General features: G+C 24.6%; 4 protein-coding genes across 8 annotated transcripts in view; 3 read left to right on the plus strand and 1 right to left on the minus strand.

The window, feature by feature from the left end:
* The window catches only part of LOC122512228 (rho guanine nucleotide exchange factor 17), a 70,812-nt gene extending 58,986 nt beyond the window's left edge, over positions 1 to 11,826 (minus strand). For 2 of the 4 annotated variants that reach the window (XM_043627960.1, XM_043627957.1), the window contains exon 1: positions 11,272 to 11,826. The gene's annotated coding sequence lies outside the window, so the exon portion shown is untranslated. Of the gene's footprint in view, positions 1 to 4,379; positions 4,567 to 11,271 lie in introns of those variants that run through there. The other 2 variants (XM_043627961.1, XM_043627958.1) reach the window with 2 other exon arrangements.
* LOC122512238 overlaps positions 1 to 21,114 on the plus strand; it is a 76,560-nt gene extending 55,446 nt beyond the window's left edge. Inside the window, exons 5-6 of the mRNA XM_043627973.1 lie at positions 1,895 to 1,972; positions 20,978 to 21,114. Of these exons, the coding sequence (XP_043483908.1) occupies positions 1,895 to 1,972; positions 20,978 to 21,017 (118 nt within the window). The 3' untranslated portion in view covers positions 21,018 to 21,114. The remainder of the gene's footprint in view (positions 1 to 1,894; positions 1,973 to 20,977) is intronic.
* LOC122512236 lies at positions 14,628 to 17,170 on the plus strand. The gene is made up of 5 exons (XM_043627971.1): positions 14,628 to 14,902; positions 15,624 to 15,723; positions 16,031 to 16,218; positions 16,809 to 16,859; positions 17,052 to 17,170. Exons 1-5 carry the CDS (start codon positions 14,816 to 14,818, stop codon positions 17,133 to 17,135), a joined length of 510 nt encoding a protein of 169 aa, XP_043483906.1. The 5' UTR covers positions 14,628 to 14,815; the 3' UTR covers positions 17,136 to 17,170.
* Positions 21,115 to 21,140: 26 nt separating the features above from the next.
* LOC122512232 (photoreceptor-specific nuclear receptor-like) overlaps positions 21,141 to 24,096 on the plus strand; it is a 47,332-nt gene continuing 44,376 nt past the window's right edge. For both annotated transcript variants that reach the window (XM_043627967.1, XM_043627966.1), the window contains exons 1-2: positions 21,141 to 21,274; positions 21,782 to 22,336. The gene's annotated coding sequence lies outside the window, so the exon portion shown is untranslated. The remainder of the gene's footprint in view (positions 21,275 to 21,781; positions 22,337 to 24,096) is intronic.

The raw sequence follows: 24,096 nt of genomic DNA on the forward strand, positions 1-24,096 counted from the left end.
TGGAAAAAAAATCTCTTCTTATATCTCTTCTTGTCAACATTTTTTATTTACTCAAAGTGATGTTTAAGAAAATATAAATTTAGCAAATCGTTTTTCATGTCAAATTTTATTTAATTCTTACAATTTATTTCGCATTTTATTTGTTGTAATTTTTTTACATTTAATTCTTACAGGGTTCAAACTAGGTCCATAAATTTTAAAAGGTTCGTAATTTGATTGAAAAAACAATAAAAGTTAGTAAATTTAACGATCTAATTTGGAGAATTTTTGTAAAGTTATAAATAATTGCAAAAATTTAATTACTTTCAAAAGTAATAAAATTCTTCGCAAAAATTCAATTATGGTCAAAAAATTTTAAAAATTCTTATAAAAATTTCAATTATCTTTATAAATAATAAAATTCTTTTCCGAAATTCAATTATTTTCAAAATTTTTAATAAAATTCTTCTTTCATGAAAGAATTGAATTTTTCTTTAATTTTGAATAATATTTTTCGAAGAAATTCAATTATTTTCTAGAATTTTAATAAATCCTTCTAAACAATTCAATTATTTTTAAAAGTCATATAAATTCAATTACTTTGAAAATTTTCAATTAAAATTATTAAAGAAACTCCATTATTTTAAAGAAATTCTTCAAAAGAATTGAATTAGGATTATAAAAGTTTTTAATAAAATTCTTCTCAAAAAATCAATTATTAACATAAATAATAAAATTCTTTGAAGAAATTCAATTATTATCAAATTTTTTGAATTTTCAAATAATTGAAATTTCGTAAAATTGAATTGTAAACAAATGGATTTGAAAATTGTCAAAGAACTTTTTCGAAAATTATTAAAAATAATTGATTGAAAGAAGAATAATTTTAGTTAAAAATTCTTGAAAATAATAATTTATTTGAAACGATGAAAATAATTTTGAAGAAGTACAATTTTCTTATAATGTAAAGTAATAATTTTATCACTGGGCCATCTTTAATTATTATAAAACATGAAGAGAGTTGTCGTTTATTGTTAGTTTTACTTAGTATCATTTTTTTTCTCAGTGTTAATTGTTTTAGAAAAATTTTCTTAAATTTACTGAAAATGCAAATAGTGGAAATATATATATTTTTTTGTACAAAAAGAAAAACAAACACAAAATGATTTATGATTAAATTGAATTTACAATGCGCACATGTAATATATATTTGCAAAAGTGTGAAACCGTTGGGACTGCGTCGTATTTTGAAACAGTGGTGGCATTGAACGGCGATAGGTCTATATGCAAGTGTATAAAAGAAACAGCCAAAAATAAACTTTCAGATATTGGAGAAATATCTTAAGAAGAAACGGACTTTAAGAAAAGATACACAGCTTCACTATATATGAATATTCGGCTAAAGGATAAATGCTCGTTTGATGACACACAGTGAAAATGGGTACATCCGTTTTCTATTATAAGCATTTCAAAATTCGCGGAATTTTCTTTTAGGCCAACTGTTGAAAGGTACCTTTAATCTAAAATTTATTTTCATTAATCTATCATTAGATAAAGTTGGATTATGCTTTCGAATTTTCTTTTGGAGAGAGGCCTCGGATCGACTTCCGTGCTTGGAAAATTTCTAAAACTCTTTTAGACCTCTGCTTCTGAATGCAGAATTTCTATAAGAACTCAACATTTTAATTAAGACTTAAAACTTATAAATTTTCAATTTTTTAGTAGAGACAATAGACAATAGACAATAGAAGTAGTTAAATTTTACTGTGAATTCTATTCTAAAATAAAGTCAAGCCCTTTTTCTACAAGTGTAAATTTTATTGAATTCTGTTATGAGTTAAAATTAACTGCATTTTTTCAGTGATAGATTTTAATAAGGATTATTTTAATCGTAGTTAATTTGTTAATGTTTCAGATGTGAACGGCATAAGGACTTTGGTATCACGCGTGTGGAGGAGAACGAGAGACAGGAAGCTTCACTTGCAACGATAATGTGAGTTTTATAAATGAAATATTACCGTTAGATTATAATATCGAAATGTTTACGGTGCCTCCACCACACCTACACTCCCAACAAATGAAAGACGTATTTGGTTTAACTATTCCGTACACTGAAAATTTGATCCAAATAATATTAACTCTATCAAGTATATAAATATACTACAGTAGTAAGTATATTTAACTTCAATAAAAATTAGATTAAAATTTTATTAATTCTAATTAGTGGACAAATTTTTAGTTATTCAAATTTTACTTTTTAAATCTGAATTAATTAAAGATAAGTAATTGTTAATTTAAGCTCTTGACAGACCCTTTGTTGTTTTCCAAAGTTATTGTCTTTATTCTTGAAATCTAATTTAACTTAAATATTTCAAAATTAATTAAGTTTAACGGAATTTTTTAAAATTATTTGATGTTTTTAATTTCGAATATATTTTATTGAAAAATTTCAGAATAATCGAAATTTCGTAAAATTAATTTGCAAACAAAAGAATTTGAAAATTCACAAAAAACTTTTTCAAAAATTATTTTTAAAAAATTGAAGAATTTTAGTTGAAAATTCTAGTAATGAATAATCGTAACGATGAAAATAATTTTAAAGAAGTTACAGTAACAAAGTAGCAAGTTTTATAATAATATTCAATATTATTGAATTTCAAATTTTTGAATATCTTAATTTTTAGAAAAAAGAATTATGATTAAATATTTGTTTAAAAATGAAGTTATTGACGTTTTTGAATAATTTTCGTTTTAAAAACCTGGAAATATTTTGTTTTTTAATCTGGAAAACCTGGAAAATTCAGTGAATTTGAAAAGAGATAAAAACCGTGGCAAACCCTACGATTTTTAGTATTTTCTTATTATTAATTCAAGAAATGTAAAAAATTTAAAACAAAGACTTGGAATTAAACGGACAAAATTATCTTTTTTTTCTTGATTATTTTTATTTTATTTTATTATATTATAATTTATTTATTCGAAGTCCTTTTTTATAGTGAAAGAAAAAATTAGAACTTCATGTTATCAACATTATTAATGTATGAACTTTCTTTACATATGGATTTGAAAAACAAGAATTCTAAATCCACTAATTGAGACATATAATGATGAGATGAAAATTATCAAACGTACTTTCGAGATTTATCCGAAAAGTATAAATTTACCTAACTATGAAGTGAAATCAATGCATTCGAGTTGCTGACAGCTTGATAATAAAGTTAATGGAATCCGGTCTCATTGATCAATGCTGTGTGTAAACCCTTTTCGCGTCTTCTTTTACCAGTAGATCGAATATATAAATGGAATACTGAGACGATAAGAGAGGAAAGATCAGGAAAAGCTGGTTACTCCACTTCTCGCTCTTATTCCTTTCTATTATATCAAATATGTCGTTCTTCTTTAAATTTTTTTATCAACAAACTATATAACATTAGTGGTGAAGAATGCGCACTGGAAGTTACAGTTTCTGAATAGAATTTTTGGAAAAATTTACAGAGATCAGAAAGTCGCTAATTTTTATTATTCTCCTCTCTCAATTGTTTTATAATAAATGTTATTGTGAACATCAACGCTACGTAAACCATTATTAGCAGATTTCACGGATTATTTTTGAAATTTGTTTGCGCTACTTTGTGGAGAGAAAAGCGTTTACATGGAATAATGGACTATGAAATAGGGAAAATTAATTGAAAGATAAATCTTATGTGATAAATTTAGGTAAATTATTATCAAGCACCGTGAAAATAATGATATATCAAAAGTGGTGGGAAAATAGAACAAACAGGTGGTCGCTTTATATAGTAATTCTATAATATGGTGTCTCGGTAATTACAGTGTATTTACATTTATTTTTATCAGCATTTTTTTGAAATTTACAATTGTGCTATAATTCTCCTGTATTATTTTCTTTATTTTAAGGAGAGGGTCTAACTATATTTTCAACATCAAGATCTCTTTAGGGAAATAAGAAAATTGACTATATTGAAAATCAGAATTAATTAATTATTTATACTTTAATTATTACACAATTCTTATTTTTATTTATAATAGTTTAAAAATTAGTCAGATTAGCTTGAAACTCGTTAGTCGGGAATATTTTATAGTTGATAAATTTGAAAATTTTCAACAGAATTTAAAAATTCAAAATGGCTGCTTCAATATGGCATCTAGGAAGGCAATTAGGAAATTTTTATTTCCTAATTAGGTTTTATTATCTCGATTTTTTAATCAATCTTTATTAAGTAATTAATAACTTAATTAAAAATTACAATTAAAAGAAAAATTTCTCATACTCGTTTTTAATTTAATACGAAAAAGAAGAGTATAAGGAAAAAAGAATCACGAGTTTCTGTGTATGAAATTGTTGACAGAATTGGCTGAAAAACAATAACAAAATTTACCTTTGATTTCGTTGCATACCGGATATTTCGATTACTTTCGCTGTTAATTTTTTCATTTAACTGAATCGTTTATATAAATGTAAAAATTCACGACACATAATTAAAATCGTGATTAATAATAATTATTTCACAGCACGTCAGAAAATGAATGTTTGCAAATAAACAAACATATATGAAAGTGGAGAATTTAATATATATAATAAAATATCGTGTTGTGTGAATTATAAGAATCGTGTGCACCTATTTCAAGGCTGTTTTCATCGCGAGGTTAATGCAAACGGGATACATCGTGGCATGCGCCAAAATGTGAACTCGAACACTGGCGGTGAATACGAGTGCAAGATCGAGGAGGATAAGAAGTTGGATGAAGAGAGGGTGGAGGTGGTGGAACAGAGGAAGAAGAAGAAGAAGAAGAAAAGAAGAAGAAGAAGACGAAGAAGAAGAAGAAGAAAAGAAGAGGAGGAGGAGGTGCGGCCACCTTCTTAAGTGAAAGCCATGCACGAAGATGCTCCCTTGCATTCAAGTACCTCCCGCTAAGCGAAAGATTTTCTAAATAGCGCAGACTCCGGCTATAATATGTATATATATATTGAAGAAAAAGAAACATCATGAGCCTCTGCAATCATCCAATGCGATATTTATATACATTGCATGCATATACAAACTTTGTCGTGTCATTTAAAAATTAAGTCAATTTCATACAGTGTGCAACGATTCACTTGATCCTCAATTTTTATATTATTCCGCGCGGCGACAATGTGCTCTTTATGAGAATTTTAACCCTTTACGAAAAATTTATTTTATAAACCTTTTTCTTCTTTTTGAAAACAAAATTTAATCTCCTTCAAGAATTTTTATTTCATACATTTTAAAGGAATTTTAACAATACTTTTAAGGTATTTCTGACGAATCAAAAAATTAAATAGCTATTTTACATCAACGCTAAAGTCTTCTTCCCTATTTTGAAATATTTTTTTTCGAAAAAAAATTATAATCACATGAAAAAAGATTTTCTTCTAACTGTATTTTTCACTCTTTTTAGTTTTTAACTATGAAAAAATCGTTTTGGGAGAAAAAAAGTTGGTCCAAAAAATAGTTTCTAAAGAAATTTAATTTAAGTTTTATTAAAGAGACGAAGGAATAGTCCACAAATCCAGGGCTTGAACTAGGTCCGTAAATCCCGTAAAAGTTAGTAACTTAGCATGGAATCCGTAAAAGTTCGTTTTTTTTTAAAAAAGATCCGTAAAGTCTGTAATTTCATTCAAAAAAGATGAAGAGTTCGTAAATTGTGCGATATAATTTGGAGAATTTTAGAGAAATTGCCAATTATTGCAGAAATTCAATTATTTTCAAAAGAAATAAAATTCTTCGCTGAAATTCAATTATGTTCAAAGATTTTTTAAAATTCTCATCAAAATTTCAATTATCTTTATAAATAATAAAATTTTTCTCGAAATTATTCAATTATTTTCCAAAATTTTAATAAAACTCTTCCCAAAAATTCAATTATTTCTAATACAATTTTAATAACATTTCATGAAAGAATTCAATTTAACAAAAATTTTTCGAAATAATCCAATTATTTTTTAAAATTTTAATAAATTCTTCGAAACAATTCAATTATTTTTATAAGCAGTAACATTCATCGTCAATACAATTATTAAAACATTCGATTCTATTCAATAAATTAAAGAAATTTTTCGAAAGAATTCAATTATTTTCTAAAAATTTTAATAAAATTCTTCCCAAAAATTCAATTATTTACATAAATAATAAAATTCTTTTTAGGAATTCAATTAATTTCAGAAATAATAAAATTTTTACAGGAATTTAATTATTTTCAAACAAACACAATTTTCATAAAATTTTTCGAAAAAAATCGATTATTTAAAATGATTTTTATAAAATTCTTCGCTAGAATTCAATAATTTAAAAAAAAATTAATAAAGTTCTACGTAAGAATTCAATTATTTTTTAAAATTTTAATAAAATTCGTTGCATTCAATGATTTTCATAAATAATAAAACTCATTGCAGAATTTCAATTATTTTTAGTACAATAATTTTAATCGAATTCTTCGAAAAAATTCTTAAAAATTTTATTTTAAATTCGTCAAAAGAATTCAGTTATTAAAAAATTTTATAGATAAAATTCTTTATGAGATTTCAATTTTAAGAAACATGCAATTATTCAATGAATTGTTATTTTGTATTTAAATAATTGAATTCTAGTAGAATTTTCTCATAAACATTGATTTAAAAATGGATTTCAGTTCAACTTTTAGAAATTTTTTGAAATAATTGAATTTTGAAAAGGTTTTAGATAAAAATCTTTGAAAATTTGAAGTTAAAAACACGAAAAAAAATTCAATTATGTAAAAGTTAATTGAATATTATTCAGAAGTAATAAAATTCTTCTTAGGGATTCAATTATTTTCACAAATAATAAAACTCATTGCAGAATTTTAATTATTTTTAAGAAAATTTTAATCGAATTTCTCGAAAAAAATGTAATTAATCTTAAAAATTATATTAAAATTCGATGATTGAATTCAACTATTTGAAAATTTGTTAATAACGATTCTTTATGGGAATTGAATTTTAAGAAACATTCAATTATTCAATTGAATATTGTAAACAAATGGATTTGAAAATTGTCAAAGACCTTTTTCAAAAATTATTAAAAATAATCGATTTAAACTAAAAGAAGAATTTTAGTTAAAAATGCTTGAAAATAATAATTAAATTGATAATGATTTTATCACTCGGTCATCTTCAATTATTATAATACATGAAGAAATCGATCACTCCGAGTCGAAGACTCGGAATTATCGATTTCTTCATGTTTTATAATTATGAAAAATTTAATTTTTAATTTTAAGTAAAATTTTCTCTTATTTGGCTCGGACTGGTTATATTTTTGTCATTAATTGGTTAAATTTCATTTAACAAAAAATTCATTTTGACATAAATTTCATTGGACATAAAACACATTTAACGAAATTTCCATTTGACATAAGCGCCACTTGATGTAAATTTCATTTGACATAAAATTAGTTTAACATAACAGTTTATTTAACATAAATTTCATTTGGTGTAAAACTCATTTGACAAAAATTTCATTAGTCATGAAAGTCATTTAACATAATTCTCATTTGGCATAAAATTCACTTGATATAAATTTTATTTGGCATAAAGATCATTTAACAAATATAAATATAGGTGCCGATTTTTTAACTGTCCAATCTCAATTTTCTTGATACCATCTAATTGGTTACTTTTAAATATCGCGCCGATATTTTTATGTCAAATGAAATTTATTGTTAAATGAATTTTATGTCAAATGAAATTCATGTTAAATGAATTTTATGTCAAATGAAATTCATGTTAAATGAATTTTATGTCAAGTGAATTTTATCTCAAATGAGAATTACGTGAAATGACTTTCATGTCAAATTTAATTAATTAATAAACTTTAATTAATTTAAGTCGTTTTATAAGAAATAAAATTAAAAAATTAAAAATATGAGCGAGAAAAGAATCAAGTATTTTTTTTTAAAGAATAAATTATTTGTGGAATGCAGAGTAAGTGAATAATAGGCTTATTATTTTACTGACAAATTTTTGAAATAAAATCATGCACCTGTGCAAACCCAACAACATGTGCCAATATTAGTCGCAGCGGACAGGCAATGTGCCTCGGAAAGTCGATGAGTTAATTAACGGTAAAAGAATTTATTTCACTCTTCTTTTATATACATTACGTATATATACATATAATCTTCATGAACCAAAAGAATATTATTGTCCGTTATAATTGACTCCTTTATTATTTTTAAAACATATTAAATATTAATATTACCTTGAAAAGAAACTACAAGTCATTGTTTTTTTTATTTCAATAAAAGATTAATAAACGAGAATAATATAATCATATCATTTAAGTATAAATAAAGCAGATTCGTTAAAATTGATATACGAAATAGTGCTTTAAAAATTAAAATATAGATTACAAAAATTACAATTTTTTTTCAATTAAAAGCTTCTTTTAATTAAAAAAATTTGTTTCCCTAAAAAGTACACATATAAGGAAATAAATAAAAGTTGATAAAGAATTTAATTAGCTTTTAACAAGTTATTTAAAAAAAATCAATTCCAATGAGGAAAATTTTAGAAGTGAGATGCATTAAACCGGGAATTATTTTTTTTTTTAATATTAAAAGTGGGAAAAAGGAGAAATTTTAATTTTTAAATAATTCGCGAACTATGGTTTCGTTATCAATGTTGAAAAATCATTTGGACTGCATTATTGTATCTTCAATTAAAAAGGTTCGTTTTCAGAATCTCTTTTTCTTATCTTGAGTAAATAATATCATTCCTCAGTTGAAAATTGAAAGAGAATTTATGTATGAATATTTTTATGAATATAATCTAAAGATTATATTAAAGAAAACATTTAATTATTTCAAATTAATATGCAAAATTCTCATAACATTATTTCTTCAAAAAAAAAAGAAAAAAAAATGTTTTGCAATTTTTTGCCACAAAAGCAAATTTTTTTTCCAGTTACGACTTCATATGTGGTGTAATATTACACGCGTAATCGCATCTAATTTCCATTTTTCTTGGTAAAAATAACGTAAAATTTTTTCAGTCTACTCAACATTTATTAATATTTAGAAAACAATTGTTAAAATTTGTCCAATTGTAAAGAATACAATTTTATTTATTTAGGTACTTATTGTTTATATTTGCATTTATTGTACATTATATTTATAGATCTGCAAGTAGAAGATAATTAATATAGATTTTTAAAATATTTTATTTATTTATTAGATTTATATTAATCAAAAAATAAATTAGTTAAAAAATTACATAATATTAAATATTAAATAGCAATTAGGAAAAATTGTTAACTAAATTTTTATTTGACTGAATTTGTCATTTTAGAAAAAGAAACAAAAACAGTCAAACTGAAAAAAATTTTATTATTTTCTTGAATATTTTATATATTAAAAAAATGTCACTTGAAATTATAACTGCCTTTTAAAATGTTTGTATATTTAAATTCGCGCGCACAATCCGGTTTTCTAGTTCCGAGACGAAAATCGCGTTTCCCTGTTGCACATCAATGTATCGCGGAGAAAAAAAAATGGTAAAAAAAAAAGAATTGCACACCCAATAAAATGCACTTTCACGCACGACTCGCCGCACAACAAAGTGCTATGGTGTGTATATATACATATATGATCGAGGAAGCGCACGTTTAGAAATCACTGATCATATTTCAATAAAGTCTCAACATCATAAATTATTTTAACAACTGTACTCTGAGGAAAATTAATTTTTATTATGCTAATCGACACGTTAAATAAATCATGGAAAACTTGAACTTTATATAATTTATATTATACGATTAAAGTCAATGTATTTCTCGAAAACCCCGTTTTCTTACAACTTCATTTTAATTTCTTTATTTTTATTATAAATTTTAGCCAAAAAAAAAAATTAGAAAGGAAAATAATAATTGTGATAGTTATCATAATCATTGAATCGCAATTTTTACTGCGTAAAATGAGTCTCCTGCACCTGTGGACTTGTATTTTGACAAAGATATCTCACATAAAATATTATTACTCTTTCAATAATAATTATTCAATTACTTTGTCTTATTGTCAAAAATTTATCATAATTATATTAAAAAATTTCACTTGAAATTGTAATAGACTTTTATAACGTTTCTCTTATTACTATTTTTTATTACTATATTTCTTTTACGATTGTTATAATTGTTACTATTGTTGTTATATTTTAAATAACATTTTTCGTGTCCTAAATTTAGTTTATATTTCAAGTGACTGTAATTTATTGTGCTATTTTATGTCAATGTAATTTATAATGTTGAGATTAATTAGTAAATTATAATTAAACAAACAGATAATAAATGATAATAATGATTACCCGGAGAAATGTTTCACTTGAATTCAACATAATTCATTTGAGTGAAATAAAAATATACATTGTTACAGAATTATTTAATTGTTTCAAAAATAATAAAAATTAATAAAAATAAAAAATAGAATTATTTTAATTAAATAGGATTAATTTCGAAACAAATAGAGCTACTTTTAACCAAATCCAAATAAAATTTATTAAAATGAAATATAACTAATTGGGACAAACTTAAATTTATTAGAACCAAAAAGATTTAATTTGGAGCAAATAAAATTTATCAGAACCAAAAAGAATTAATTTCGACCAAATAAAATTTATTACAACCAAAAGGAATTAATTTGGACCAAATTAAGTTTATTAGAACCAAAAAGAATTAATTTCGACCAAATAAAATTTATTACAACCAAAAGGAATTAAATTGGACCAAATTAAGTTTATTAGAATCAAAAAGAATTAATTGGGGCCAAATAAAATTTATTAGAACCAAATAGAATTAATTTGGATCAAATAAAATTTATCAGCACCAAAAAGAATTTAGTTGAATCAAATACAAATTACTTGAACCATTTTCAATTTACTAGAACCTACTTCATTTTATTTAAACCAAAAACAATTTAATTAAAATAAAATAAACATTTATTGAACTTCGAGAAAACTATTTTTTTCGTTCTTGCTTTATTAATAATTAAATTATAATTTATATACAATGTTTCTAACCATTGTTTATTTGATTTTTTAATCAGATAAATATCCCCTCGAGTCTAAGGTACTTTTTCTTTTACTACTTAAATTTTTTAATCAAATAAATGCAAAAAGTAAAAGAAAAACACCAAACGAAGTTTTAAATTATCAATTAACAAAAATTATAACAATAAAAATTATCCTAAATTCATTACCACCAATTTAAAAATACAAAATTAGTAAATTTTATTATATACCTGAATTTTCAATGATAAACCCTCTTCGTACACATTTTAGTGGTACCAATGCAAAAATCACCAACACTCGCGATTATAAGAGTAACGAGAAAGAAAAAGAAAAAAAAAAAAAGAAGACAGAGAGAGAAGAGAGAGAGAGAGAAACAGAGACGTTGGCTAGACGTGATAAAAAAAACGGAACGATAGTCTAAGATAAAATTGAGTTAGAATTATGAAGAATGAAATGTAACCGGACCAGTAGACGAGAAAGGATAGCAAGACTGTGAGAGACTTACTGACAGCAGTCTTACCAACAGTGGTTTTCACCAACGTACGCGAGACGATACTGTACTGGTCGAGAGAGACAGTTGGAGGGGGGTTACATCAAAGTAAAGGCTTCGCTTCTCCGAGGCCAGACTCTGGGTCCTATATTCTCAAAGAAAGACAGTATGGCATTCGTTTTAACTTTTCAAGTTTTAAGATGAGTTGAATTCTCATATATATATATGTATGTGCGAGTGTAAAATGCATTTTGGTATCAGTAACCCGTGAATAAAGCTTCTGCAGTGAGTGTACCTAAGAAAGGGCCCAATCCTGACCGGACCCAGTGGAACGAATAAGAGGGGGAGATCACTCCTGTGCGAAACTATCTCTCGCATTCTCTCCACTTTTCTCACTCTTCTTCTTTTCTTCTTCTTCTTCTTCTTCTTCTTCTTCTTTGTCATCTTTATCTTCATCTTTTTTTTTAAGTTGTTTTTGTTTATATTCAAAAGCCAGAATTAAATTTTTAGAAAAATTCCCAAAAATATAAGATAACCCTGACGATTAGCGTTGAAAACTGTTATTTGGGGTTTTTAGAGATAGAAGTATCACTAATTTACTTTTATTCATTTTCATCAGAATTTAATAAAAAAATTTACAGAACTTTGTAAATTTAACAACTTTGAAAAACATTAAATGATTTCGATTTCAGAGGAAGAAATTTCTTTTGACTCTTAGTGTCAACGCTAAGAATTGCGTTTACAATTTTCATAAGTAGATGAACTTTAAAAGATTTTGATTTAAAATTTTGTAAAATTTCAATTTTAAATGAATTTAATTAGAAATATAAAAAAACTTAGATTTAAACAAAAATTTTAAAAATAAAATTCTTCTGAAATTAGTTAAATTTTTTAATAGGTATATTTAACTAGATTAATTAAAAATTCTTGACAAACTTTTAATTATTTTCAAAAACTTTCCTCAATTTAATGTTTTTTAATATCTACTACTTTAATAAAAATTCCTAAAAGAATTAATTAGTTAAAAAAAATGTTAATAAAATTCTACGCAAACATTTAATTATTTTCATGAATAATAAAAATTTCACAGGAATTCAATTATTTACAAATTAATTATTTTATTTAATGCAATTCTTTGCGTAGCAATTCAATTTTTTTCAAAATAATTTTAATAAAATTCTTCGCAGAAATTCAATTAGGTTTTAAAATTTACAAAAATTTTCGTCAAAATTTCAATTATCTTTATAAATAATAACATTTTTCTCCAAAATTCAATTATTTTCAAAACTTTTAATAAAATTCTTGACAGAATTACAATTATTTTTAATACAATTTTTATGAAATTTCTCGAAAAATGCAATTATTTTTAAAAATTTTATTAAAATTTGTCAAGAGAATTCAATTATTTAAAAATTTGTTGATAAAATTCTTTATGAAAATTCAATTTTAAGAAACACTCAATTGTTTAATAAAATATTTAATTTTATAGTTAAATAATTGAATTCTTGTAGATTTTTCTAATAAATATTGATTTAAAAATGAATTTCAAATTAAAATCTTTGAAAATTTGAACTTTTCATACTTTTAATTAAAAATTCTATAGAATTAATTTTTCTCAATAAGTTTAACGGAATTTTTTAAAATTATTTGATGTTTTTAATTTCGAATATATTTAATTGAAGAATTTCAGAATAATCGAAATTTCTTAAAATTAATTTGTAAACAAAAGAATTTGAAAATTCACAAAGAACTTTTTCAAAACTTATTTTAAAAAAATTGAAGAATTTTAGTTGAAAATTCTAGAAATGAATAATCGTAATGATAAAATAATTTTTGAAAAAGTTACGGTAACAAAGTAGCAAGTTTTAATTATTATAAAACAGGAAGAAAGCGAAGACTCGGAGTGATTGATATCTTCATGTTTTAGAATAAAATTTATAATAAAAATTTACAATAAAAATGATTGAAACATAAATTTCTTTTGACGTAATTTTCAACGCATATAAAATTCATTTGGCGTAAATATTTATTGGCATAAAATTCATTTAACACGGTAAATTTCATTGGACATAAAACACATTTAACATGATAAATTTCATTCGACATAAAAGACATTTAACATAATTTCCATTTGACATAAAATCTACTTGATGTAAATTTCATTCAACATAAAATTAGTTTAATATAAAACTCATTTGAGACAAATTTCATTCTTCTCTATAATTTCAGTTTGATATAAATTTAATTTGGTATAAAATTCACTTGACATGAAAGGCATTTTAATATAAATTTAATTTGACATTGAAATTACTTGACATAGAAATTACATTTGACATAAAAATGAATTTATTGTCAAATAAAATTTATGTCAAGTAATTTTTATGTCAAATGAAACTTATGTCAAAAAAAATGTCATATGATGTCAAATGAAATGTATGCCAAATAAATTTTAGGTAACAATAAAATTTATATCAAATGAATTTTATATGAAATGGCGCATTTATGATAAATAAAGTTTATGTCAAATGAATTTTATGTCAAATGAAACTTATGTTAATTGAAATTTATGACAAACGATTTTTTTAGTTAAATGTAATTTATGTCGAGTTATTTTCTCAACTTTTAGAAAATTTTCGGTGTTGTTTTAAGCAACTATTGCAAAAAATTACTATTTGAAAATAACAGAGAGTTTTATTTAAAATATTTTATTATTTATTTTTAAATTAATAATTTAAACTTTTGTATGAGTTCTAATTATAATTCTATGAGTTCCAATAAGAGTGAGTTATAATTGTAATTTAAATAATAATATAATATTTTGTTTTTATTAAATATTCAAAATTTGTTATTGTAATAATGTAAATAGTACATTTCTATTAAATAATATTTAAATATTATTCGCCACGAAATTTGTGCTACAATTTTATGGTTTTCTATAAAAAAAATCTCTTTGATCCACTGTTGTTAAAAATAATTTTTTTTTTCTCCAAAAAAAAAATGTATTACCCAGAGAGTACTGGAGTTATCTATCAAGCACAGTAAATAGTACCAAGGTGGCAGTAGTTACCGTTACTATCCCCAGCGTTCCCCTTCCCATTTGAAATGCCTCATCGTATTATCCATAGGTGTGACGCGTACACCAAGTTATGTTGTTTGTTCCCGGAGACGACGCCCAAATTTTTAACCGAGTGTGCGTGAGAAATTAAGGTTAAGTCATCACTTGTTGACAACGTTTTTACTCCAAAAAAAATAAATTTATTGACATAGAAAAATTACCCAAAAAAATGGCAATTCTCCAGTCATTTTGGACACCGTGCATTTGGACAAATGGAGTGAAAAATGGCTGTAGAGTCGTTGCATTTTATACAATCGTAAGTATACTTTATTTTATTTTTATCACACACACTAATCTTATTAATATTTCTTTAATTAACGCACGCATACTTTTCAAAGTGTATCACATCTTATATTGATAATTTTACATTTCTAATTTTTATTTCCATTCTCAATTCTTCTATTAATTCGAAAATCTGTTATGATTTGGTTTGTTTGGTTAAAAGTTTGTTTTTTTATTTGTATTTTTTTCATTATTAAAAATTCAAACTTTCTCACGATCACATAATTGAACACTACAGTTTTTGAATATAATTTTAGAATTCTTTACAGACACACATTTTTAAAATATAAATTGTTTAAATTCTGTTATAAAAATTTGATGTTTCTAAAGTTTTAAACATTCAACTAAACGACTTTTTTCTGTTATTGGTTTTGAATTTTGGCACAAAATATTAATTTGCACATTCAAACATTATTTATTTACTGAATAAACATTTTTATTTATTTATTTATTTAGAATAAAATAAATGTTAAATTTATTTTTTTATTTCTCATTGAAATACAAATAATACTGTAAATATTTAATTCATTTATTAAAATTTTTTATTTTTTTATTTCAGCTGGAATAATAAAAAAAATTTTATTTGAAGCTTTAAATTTTTATATAGATATTTTTTTTTATTCATTTTAATTAGAAATGTACGATTTTCAATTTGAAATTAATTTTTAAATTAAATTTTCATTTTTATGTTTCAGGCTGTTTGTATAATATTAATAACCCTAATAATATATCAATTAAGAGGAGGAGATTCAGCACAACTTTATAATCCTCTTTTTGAAGCTGATGTAAGAAGTTGTAAGTCGTGAAAATATTTTTTATAATAATAATATAATAATAATTTGTGTTTTGAGGTTAAGGCCAAAAAAAAAAAAAAAAAATTTTGGCCTAAACCTCAAAACACAAATTATATTATGATCCAAAAACTGACTTTTAACAAAATAATAATTATTATTATTATTATAAAATTTGTAATTATAATGATAGTTAATATTATTATGTATATAAAAACAGTAATATCAATAATAGTAATATTTTTCTAATTCAATTAAAATTATTAATAATTATTTCTCCACTCGATCTTTAAATTTATTATTTCTTTCAGCTATGAAAGTATACGGATCATTATTCATTGTATATTTCTTTTTACTTATTACTTCCTCTGGACTGATATTTTACGGACTGAGAGAAAGTGTAAGAGGCTATCTACTTCCATGGCTCATTTTAATGTTCATCGTCATCCTATTCCAACTAGTGTTTGGTATATGGTTACTTTATGGTTATTACATTTATGTAAGTATTTTTTTTTCTTTCATTAATAATTTATTTATTAGGTTTTCTTCGTATATTTTCTCCTCTATTTAATAATTTATTCGATAATTTCTTTTATTTCTTTAATAATTAAATTGGGAATCAGTTAAAAGTATTAGAAATTTTTGTTAAAAATTTCTGGATTGCAAGGAAAAGAAAAATAATTTTCACACGAAAAACAGTACAAAAAAAGTCTGTTTGCAAATTTTTCTTTTTAATGTTGCTTAGCAGACAAATTTTCTAAAGCAAATTTCATGAAAAAATTTCGTGAGAGAAAAGAATTCATAAGAAAAAATTTTTGTAGGAAATATTTCATGAGAAAATTTACAAAAAAAATTATGTAGAAAAAATATGAGAAAATTTAACAAACAAAATTATGTAGAAAAAATTTCACAAGAAAAAAACAAAAATAATGTGTAGAAAAAATTTGATGAAAAAATTAACGAAACAAATTGTAGGGACAAAATTTCATAGGAAAATTATAAAAAAAAAATTCCATGAGTAAATTTCCAATAAATATAATAATTTTTTTCCTTTATTTAAAAAAATACTTGCAATTATATTTTTTACAGCTCGACTCCGTACTTCCTGCACTGTGGAATTGGCTGTGGATGGGTTATAATGTAAGAAATTTTAGACAGAAAATATTTTCTATATAATTTATATTCCTATTTGTTTTTTCGTTTTGCTTTTTTGTTTTGTTTCATTTTTTTTAAATAAAGCATAGAAATAAAGCAAAAGAAAATTTCTTTTGTTTTACTTATGTTTTGCTTTTATTTTTTTCCAATTAACAAAAATTTTCTTTTCATTTACAGATTTACTGTTGGCTCTGCGTTTACTCGATGTACAAAATCTTTGAAGAACTTCAGTCTCCTAATATTGAATTATTATGGCCTTAGAAAAAAAAAAATATGCCATGGAAGTAAAGAAGAAAGATAAAAAAATTTTAACTAGAAAAATATTAGAACAAAGGTACAATGCCAAAGTATATTTAATGTTTGACGCAGTTACTCACGACATTTTCGAAAAATCATTTTAGGAAAGATTTTATCTTTAAAATTTTAAGAGACAGACTTAAGAGGTAGAGAAAGATTATATTTTTTAATTGAGACTTAATAAGTGCCCTTATAATTTTGTCTTACAATGACCGAAGACTGAAAGTGGCTCTAATTTTAGAAAGCCTCCCGTCCAAATTCGGTTTTCTTATACATTACACCAAATTAGTCTTTCGAGACTTGAAATTACAATTATTTGTACTGAGAAAAGAAAATAACTTTTACTACAATTTTTTTAAAGTGAATTTCTCAAATTGTTTCTAAGACAGAATTGTAATCTTGTCATTTAGTTTTTTCGCATTTTTGTTATCGAAGGTACTATACATATTTCGTTTCATTTTTTTATACTTTGTAATAAAAGTACCATTTCACATCATTTACTGTTCACCTGAAAATATTCGCCATTATAAGTTCACAAAATTTTGAATGCTCAAATGAACGAAATATTTTCGAAAGTTACTCGAATAAAATTAAATATTTTGAAATAAATTATTTTTCAATACATGGTTCAATATTATTACAACAAAATTTGAATTTGAAAAAGAAATAAATATCAATTTTGTTCATTTGAACGTTTAAAACTTTAGGGACTAATCATTGTATTTTCTGAATTAATTAATTAAATAATTAATACAATATATTTAAAAATCAAAATGTATCATAACAATTATTTAATTAATTTGTTGAATTTTGTTGATATTATTTTTTCTACGTTCAGAATATAAAAGAATATTGAATAAGAGTTTTTCTACAATACAGCCAGTGCCTTATTTTGCTGTAAGACTCAATATTAAATCACAATATATTTCGAGCTTATCCGAAAAAACTCGGAATTATCATTAAAAGAAAAAGAAAAAGGAATAGAAATCTCATTAGATTGTAAATTAGTTTTTTTGAACTAAAAATTACTTCACAATTAGTGTGAAGTTTATATTTGCAATATTATAAGAATTAAGTAGTAAGCTTCAAGCACTGCCTAGATTAGATTAATAATAATTGTTATAATATATGCGTCGATGGAAAATAATCAATGAGATATTCAATAAGTATTTAATGCATTGACTCATTGAATACATAAATTTTTCTATTATACATTTTGTAAAATTTTCACTTCCAATAGTGTAACGATTTCTTTTTTACCATATTTAACTACTTTACATTTATAAAAATTGTATTTTATAAAAGAAAGTTACAGAATTAATAAATGTACATTATTTTTCAACTTTGTAATAAAGTGCCGTTTTAAATAATTACCTCATTTTTTTAATAATATCTACTATTAATAATAATGATAGGTATTAAAAATAATACAATTAACAATATTATTAGTAATAAAACAATACGAATATTAATATTATCATTATTATGATTATTATTTTTGTTATTATTATTATTTTATTATTCTTATTTTTATTATTACTATTACTGTTATTTTAATGAATAATATAATAGTTCAAAATTTTAAGTTTAGTTACATATTTTTTTACATAACATTTGATCAAGCAACTTTTGACTTTACCGACAACTGGCTAATTTCAGTTAAATATTTGAAAATTAATTCAATTTTAAAAGAATTGCGTTTACAATTTTTTCATAAGTAGATGAACTTTAAAAGATTTTGATTTAAAATTTTGTAAAATTTCAATTTTCAATGAATTTAATTAGAAATATAAAAAAACTTAGATTTAAACAAAGTTTTTAAAACAAAAAATCTTCTGAAATTAGTTAAATTTTTTAATATATATATTTAACTATAGTTTTATTAAAAATAATAGATTTATAGAAGAATTATAGTTAAAAACCCTAAAATAAATTGAATTTTGAAGCAATTACAAATGATTGAAAAAATTCAATTATTTTCAAAAATTTTAATAAAATTCTTGACAAAATTTTAATTATTTTCAAAAACTTTCCTTAATTCAATGATTTTTAATATCTACTACTTTAATAAAAATTCCTAAAAGAATTCAATTAGTTACAAAAAAATTTTAATAAAATTCTATTCAAACATTTATTTATTTTCATAAATAATAAAAATTTCACAGGAATTCAATTATTTACAAATTATTTTCATAAATTATTCAATTATTTTCGTGAATAATAACATTTTTTATATAGGGATTCAATTATTTTCATGAATAATAAAACTCAATGCTGAATTTCAATTATTTTTAAAACAATTTTAATGGAATTCCTCGAAAAAAGTTATTATTCTTAAAAATGTTATTAAAATTTATCAAAGAAATTTAATTATTTTAATAACCTTTGCTACAATTTATTTATTAGAATTTAAGTATTATTTTCAATAAATTTTTAATTAAATTTTTTTAAAAAGTAAAATTATTTTCAAAAATTTTAATGGAATTCTTTGCGTAACAATTTTATGTTAATTTGTTTTATGTTTTATGTAATTCAATTATATTTAAAAATTTGCAAAATTTCAATTATCTTTATAAATAATAAAAATTTTCTCCGAAATCCAATTAGTTTCAAAACTTTTAATAAAATTCTTGTCAGAATTTCAAATATTTTTAATACAATTTTCATCAAATTTCTCGAAAAATGCAATTATTCTTAAAACTTTTATTAAAATTTGTCAAGAGAATTCAATTATTTGAAAATTTTTTGATAAAATTCTTTATGAAAATTCAATTGTTTTATAAAATATTTATTTTTATATTTAAATAATTGAATTCTCGTAGAATTTTCTAATAAATAGGTATATTGATTTAAAAATGAATTTTAAATAAAAATCTTTGAAAGTTTGAAGGGGTCGTTCATAAACTACGTCACACTTCTAGGGGTGGGGGGGGGGGGTGTCAAGTTGTGTATGGCGAAGTGTGGAAAAAAAATTTTTTGTATGTAAAAAATGTGACGAAGAGGGGGGGGGGGGGAGGTGGTAAAAATCAGTCCGAAAAAGCGTGACGTAGTTTGTGAACGACCCCGAACTTTTCATATTTTTAATTAAAAATTTTATAGAATCAATTTTTCTCAATAAGTTTAATGGAATTTTTTTTAATTATTTGAAGTTTTTAATTTCTAATATATTTAATTGAAGAATTTCAGAATAATCGCAATTTCGTAAAATTAAATTGTAAACAAATGAATTTGAAAATTCACAAAGAACTTTTTCAAAAATTATTTTAAATAAATTGAAGAATTTTAGTTGAAAATTCTAGAAATGAATAATCGTAATGATGAAAATAATTTTTTAAGAAGTTACGGTAACAAAGTAGCAAGTTTTAATTATTATAAAACATATGAAGAAAGTGAAGACTCGGAGTGATCGATATCTTCATGTTTTATAATAATATTCTTGTTATTGAATTTCAAATTTTTGAATATCTTAATTTCTATAAAAAAATAATGACTAAATATTTATTTAAAATTGAAGTTATTGATGTTTTTGAATAATTTTCGTTTTTAAAATACATGAAAAAGTCAGGGAATTTGAAAAGAGCAAAAGCGTGGCAACCCTGCATGGAAATATGCTGGAAATTTTAAGGACATTTTTCTACTTGTAGTAAGTTTGCACAAATTTTGCAAGTTCACTTAAAGTTTCCTGCAAGTTTTCAAGAAAACTTGGCTTATGCATAGCTTTATACTAAATTGAAAAAAATAACTCATTTAATATTAGGTATTTTTTTTAATTTTCCCAGAATTATTTAGTATTTTTCCTTTTTTAGCCGCATCTTCATTATCAGCCTGGAGCATGAGGCAAACTAGGATCTGGAAACCGAGCCATCTGAACCAGGTCTCCTTGTAAATGGTTATTTTCCAAATTCCAATTTGGATTCTAACCTAGAGGAGGGATCGCCAGGGACAGATGGCTTGGAGATTATCATTCTGCTCTATTCGGGTTCGTTTGATGGTATTCAAGGACTTTATGATGTCTTCGTTGCTTGACTGCAAAGGAGGTGGATCTTTGAGCAATGCTGCCTTCATAGCTCTTCATCGATTTCGACGCGGGAGTTGCTGATTCGGTGAGTCATTATAATCTCCACAATTCACTATAATATTTCCTTTCATCAATATAATAATAATTAAATAAATTAATATCTACACTCTTAGTTTGTGTAAACTTGTATTAACATAACATGAAAGGGTCCTTTATGAAATGAGTCACCCAACTTTGGCTCTTTTTTGGTGCATCCAGAAACCTTCTCCCCGAGAATATTATATGTGAGGACATATTTTACCCCAGAAGGTCGAACCCCTTCCCACCCACCTTTATTATAATGTGACGTAGTTTAGAATATTGCTATTTGGTTTTAAATTTTTATTTGAGTTCTGATACATTGCTTTTAACCCTCTGCCTATATACGTTAACTTATTCTCATTCCAGCGCTCTTAAATTAATATAATTTTGATGTAGTCCCCACCAGTCTTACAAATAGTCGATTAAGTTGATATTTTTTTATTAATTATTTTTAAACATTTACCGTCAAATGGGTGTTTGTGTACACATATGTCTTTCTGATTTTATACAGTTTAGTCGAATCTCTTGGATCATGGTGAAAAAGAATTTGAAGATAAGTATTACTATTATTATGTTAATTTCTTTTCGATGATGGCTTATATAAGAATTTAAATCTTGATTAGTCAAGTTCTTGTTTTAACTAAGCGTTTTTTTAATTCTTAAAACATCTTAGCTCAATTTTCGAAAATTTCTAAATTCATTTTGTTTGAACTCTCAGTTTTCTTGAAAGTACCAAATTGATGCCAAAAATTTGGATCAATTTTTTATTTGATCCATCATTTTTGGTATTAATTTGTTGAAATTTAATACTATTAAGTTAACAGTGCTGCATTTCAGGTATAGATCTCTCCGCAGTTTTTTTGAGTCCTGTTATGGTTCAGATGGAGCTTAACCCAAAGTTAAGTATTATTTATGGGAACAATCTCGATTTCTTAATTATACTCATTGCTGTACCTGTAAAAGTCCAAAAGATTTCTCTGTTTCTTCCAGCAATATTTTTCTTCCTCGGTATTTGGAGCTTTTACCCCGACTCGCTCTGCTTATGATATAGGATTATAAAAGAAAGGTTAGTAATTTCTATTTAATTTGAACTATTTCTAAGTATTTTAACCCTTTACGACAATGCATCTGATGCTGATTAGGCTTTTAAAAAATATTTAGAACAATATCTAAAATTAGTGACTTATCTAAGTGACAATATGTCACTTACCGTGCAGTTTTTCTGTTGCACTGAAAGACTTTTTGTTTTAAAATTTAATATGATTCATTTCAAGCAGGAGAAAGCGATGTTTTTAGGTTATTTAATCGTACGAACGTATCAACTTTTGAGAAAATAATACTAAAAATTAGTATGATCCGTACCAATCTTTAGTATGAAGCATATTAATAGCTGATATGTTCATATACGATTAAGTAACCTAAAAACATCGTTTTTCCTTGTTTGAAATAAATCATTGAATTTTTAAACAAAAAGTCAGTGTGTAGGACAGAACAGAGTGTTATAAAACGAACCTTAATGAAAATGAACCTCTATAATATTATATTGTATAAGAGTATTCAAATTGAAAAGGGATAACATAAAACGTAAATGTCATCTGCAATATAATCTTACTGTATAAAATTAGAGAAAACAAAGCCGCAACAATTTGAAATTGAAAAAGGAATATCCGTTATCCGCATAAAGCATAAAACGTAAATGTCAGGTGCAATAATCGTTCTGTTAATTAGTCGGGGGGAAACTAAACGATCAGTTCGCTGATGCATAAGTTAAGAGCGAAAGCTTTCGAATTCCAATACTTGGTTAAATGAGCTATAATAGTGAACGTTGTGTGGCCATTTACAACAACAGACTCAAACAGAATAATGTTTCGCAAAAGACACGAATACACTGGAAAATCTCGGCGTTTATATGTTGTATACGTATAGATAAGGACGATTGAAAATAGAATTCGTTGGTGTGTGTCTGTGTGCGAATATCTCTGTTTCTGAACTTAATGGGGGTGTAGAGGGGAGAGTTCGAAATTGAAAGGTATCAGCGTGAGCGTGTGCAGTCAGTGACAAGCGAAAGACCGTATCAGAGGGTAATCCTATTGGTGGACGGTAGTGTCGCGATGTTCGGACGTCATTGGCTCGTCGGAGGACGTCGAGGGCGTGGCCTTCCCCATATTTTGAAGCGGGGGTGGGCGCTGAACAACCCCTGGTAGCGATTACGAGAAAACCACACGCGGGGTTGCACTCCAGGGTGGATGAGAATTCAACATGGCGGCGGATGTTGCAAGCCCGAGGCAGAGGGTAAGTTCACCGTCTCACACTGCGTGTAACCCGTTCGATTCAGCCGGAAATGAATTTTCTCCCAATCCACCTTTTGCAAATTCAATTCACGCCGGCACTTCAGGAGTCGCAAGTTCGTTCGACTTTACAATTAATTATTCAGTCAGGGCTGCTCCTAATAGAGTCTTTCTCGATTTTACTGCACCCTTTTCGTTTTTATTTACGTGTTTCGAGTGCTCTATTAAAATTACGTTTCTTTCTTCTTTTTTCTCCAATTTAATTGTTTGTGAAGCACTTTCTTTTGTTAAAACCCTGTCAGAATCTAGGAAAACTGGTCAAGTCCTTATTAAAGTTATTTAGAACTTCATTAATAAACACTAAAAAAAAAGTGCCAAATTGAAGCTGACTTCAGTGGAAGTTCCACTGCTAAAGTGGAACCAAGATTTAATACCCAAAATCGGTTCTAAATTGATAACCAACTTTTTACAGTGAAGCATTTTGAACCATGGGATAGAATGGAGAATTTAGCTCCAACAGAATAAAAATTTTCTTCTG

This window comes from Leptopilina heterotoma, unplaced genomic scaffold, assembly GCF_015476425.1.
Source record: "Leptopilina heterotoma isolate Lh14 unplaced genomic scaffold, ASM1547642v1 Lhet_95, whole genome shotgun sequence".
NCBI classification, from domain to species: domain Eukaryota; kingdom Metazoa; phylum Arthropoda; class Insecta; order Hymenoptera; family Figitidae; genus Leptopilina; species Leptopilina heterotoma.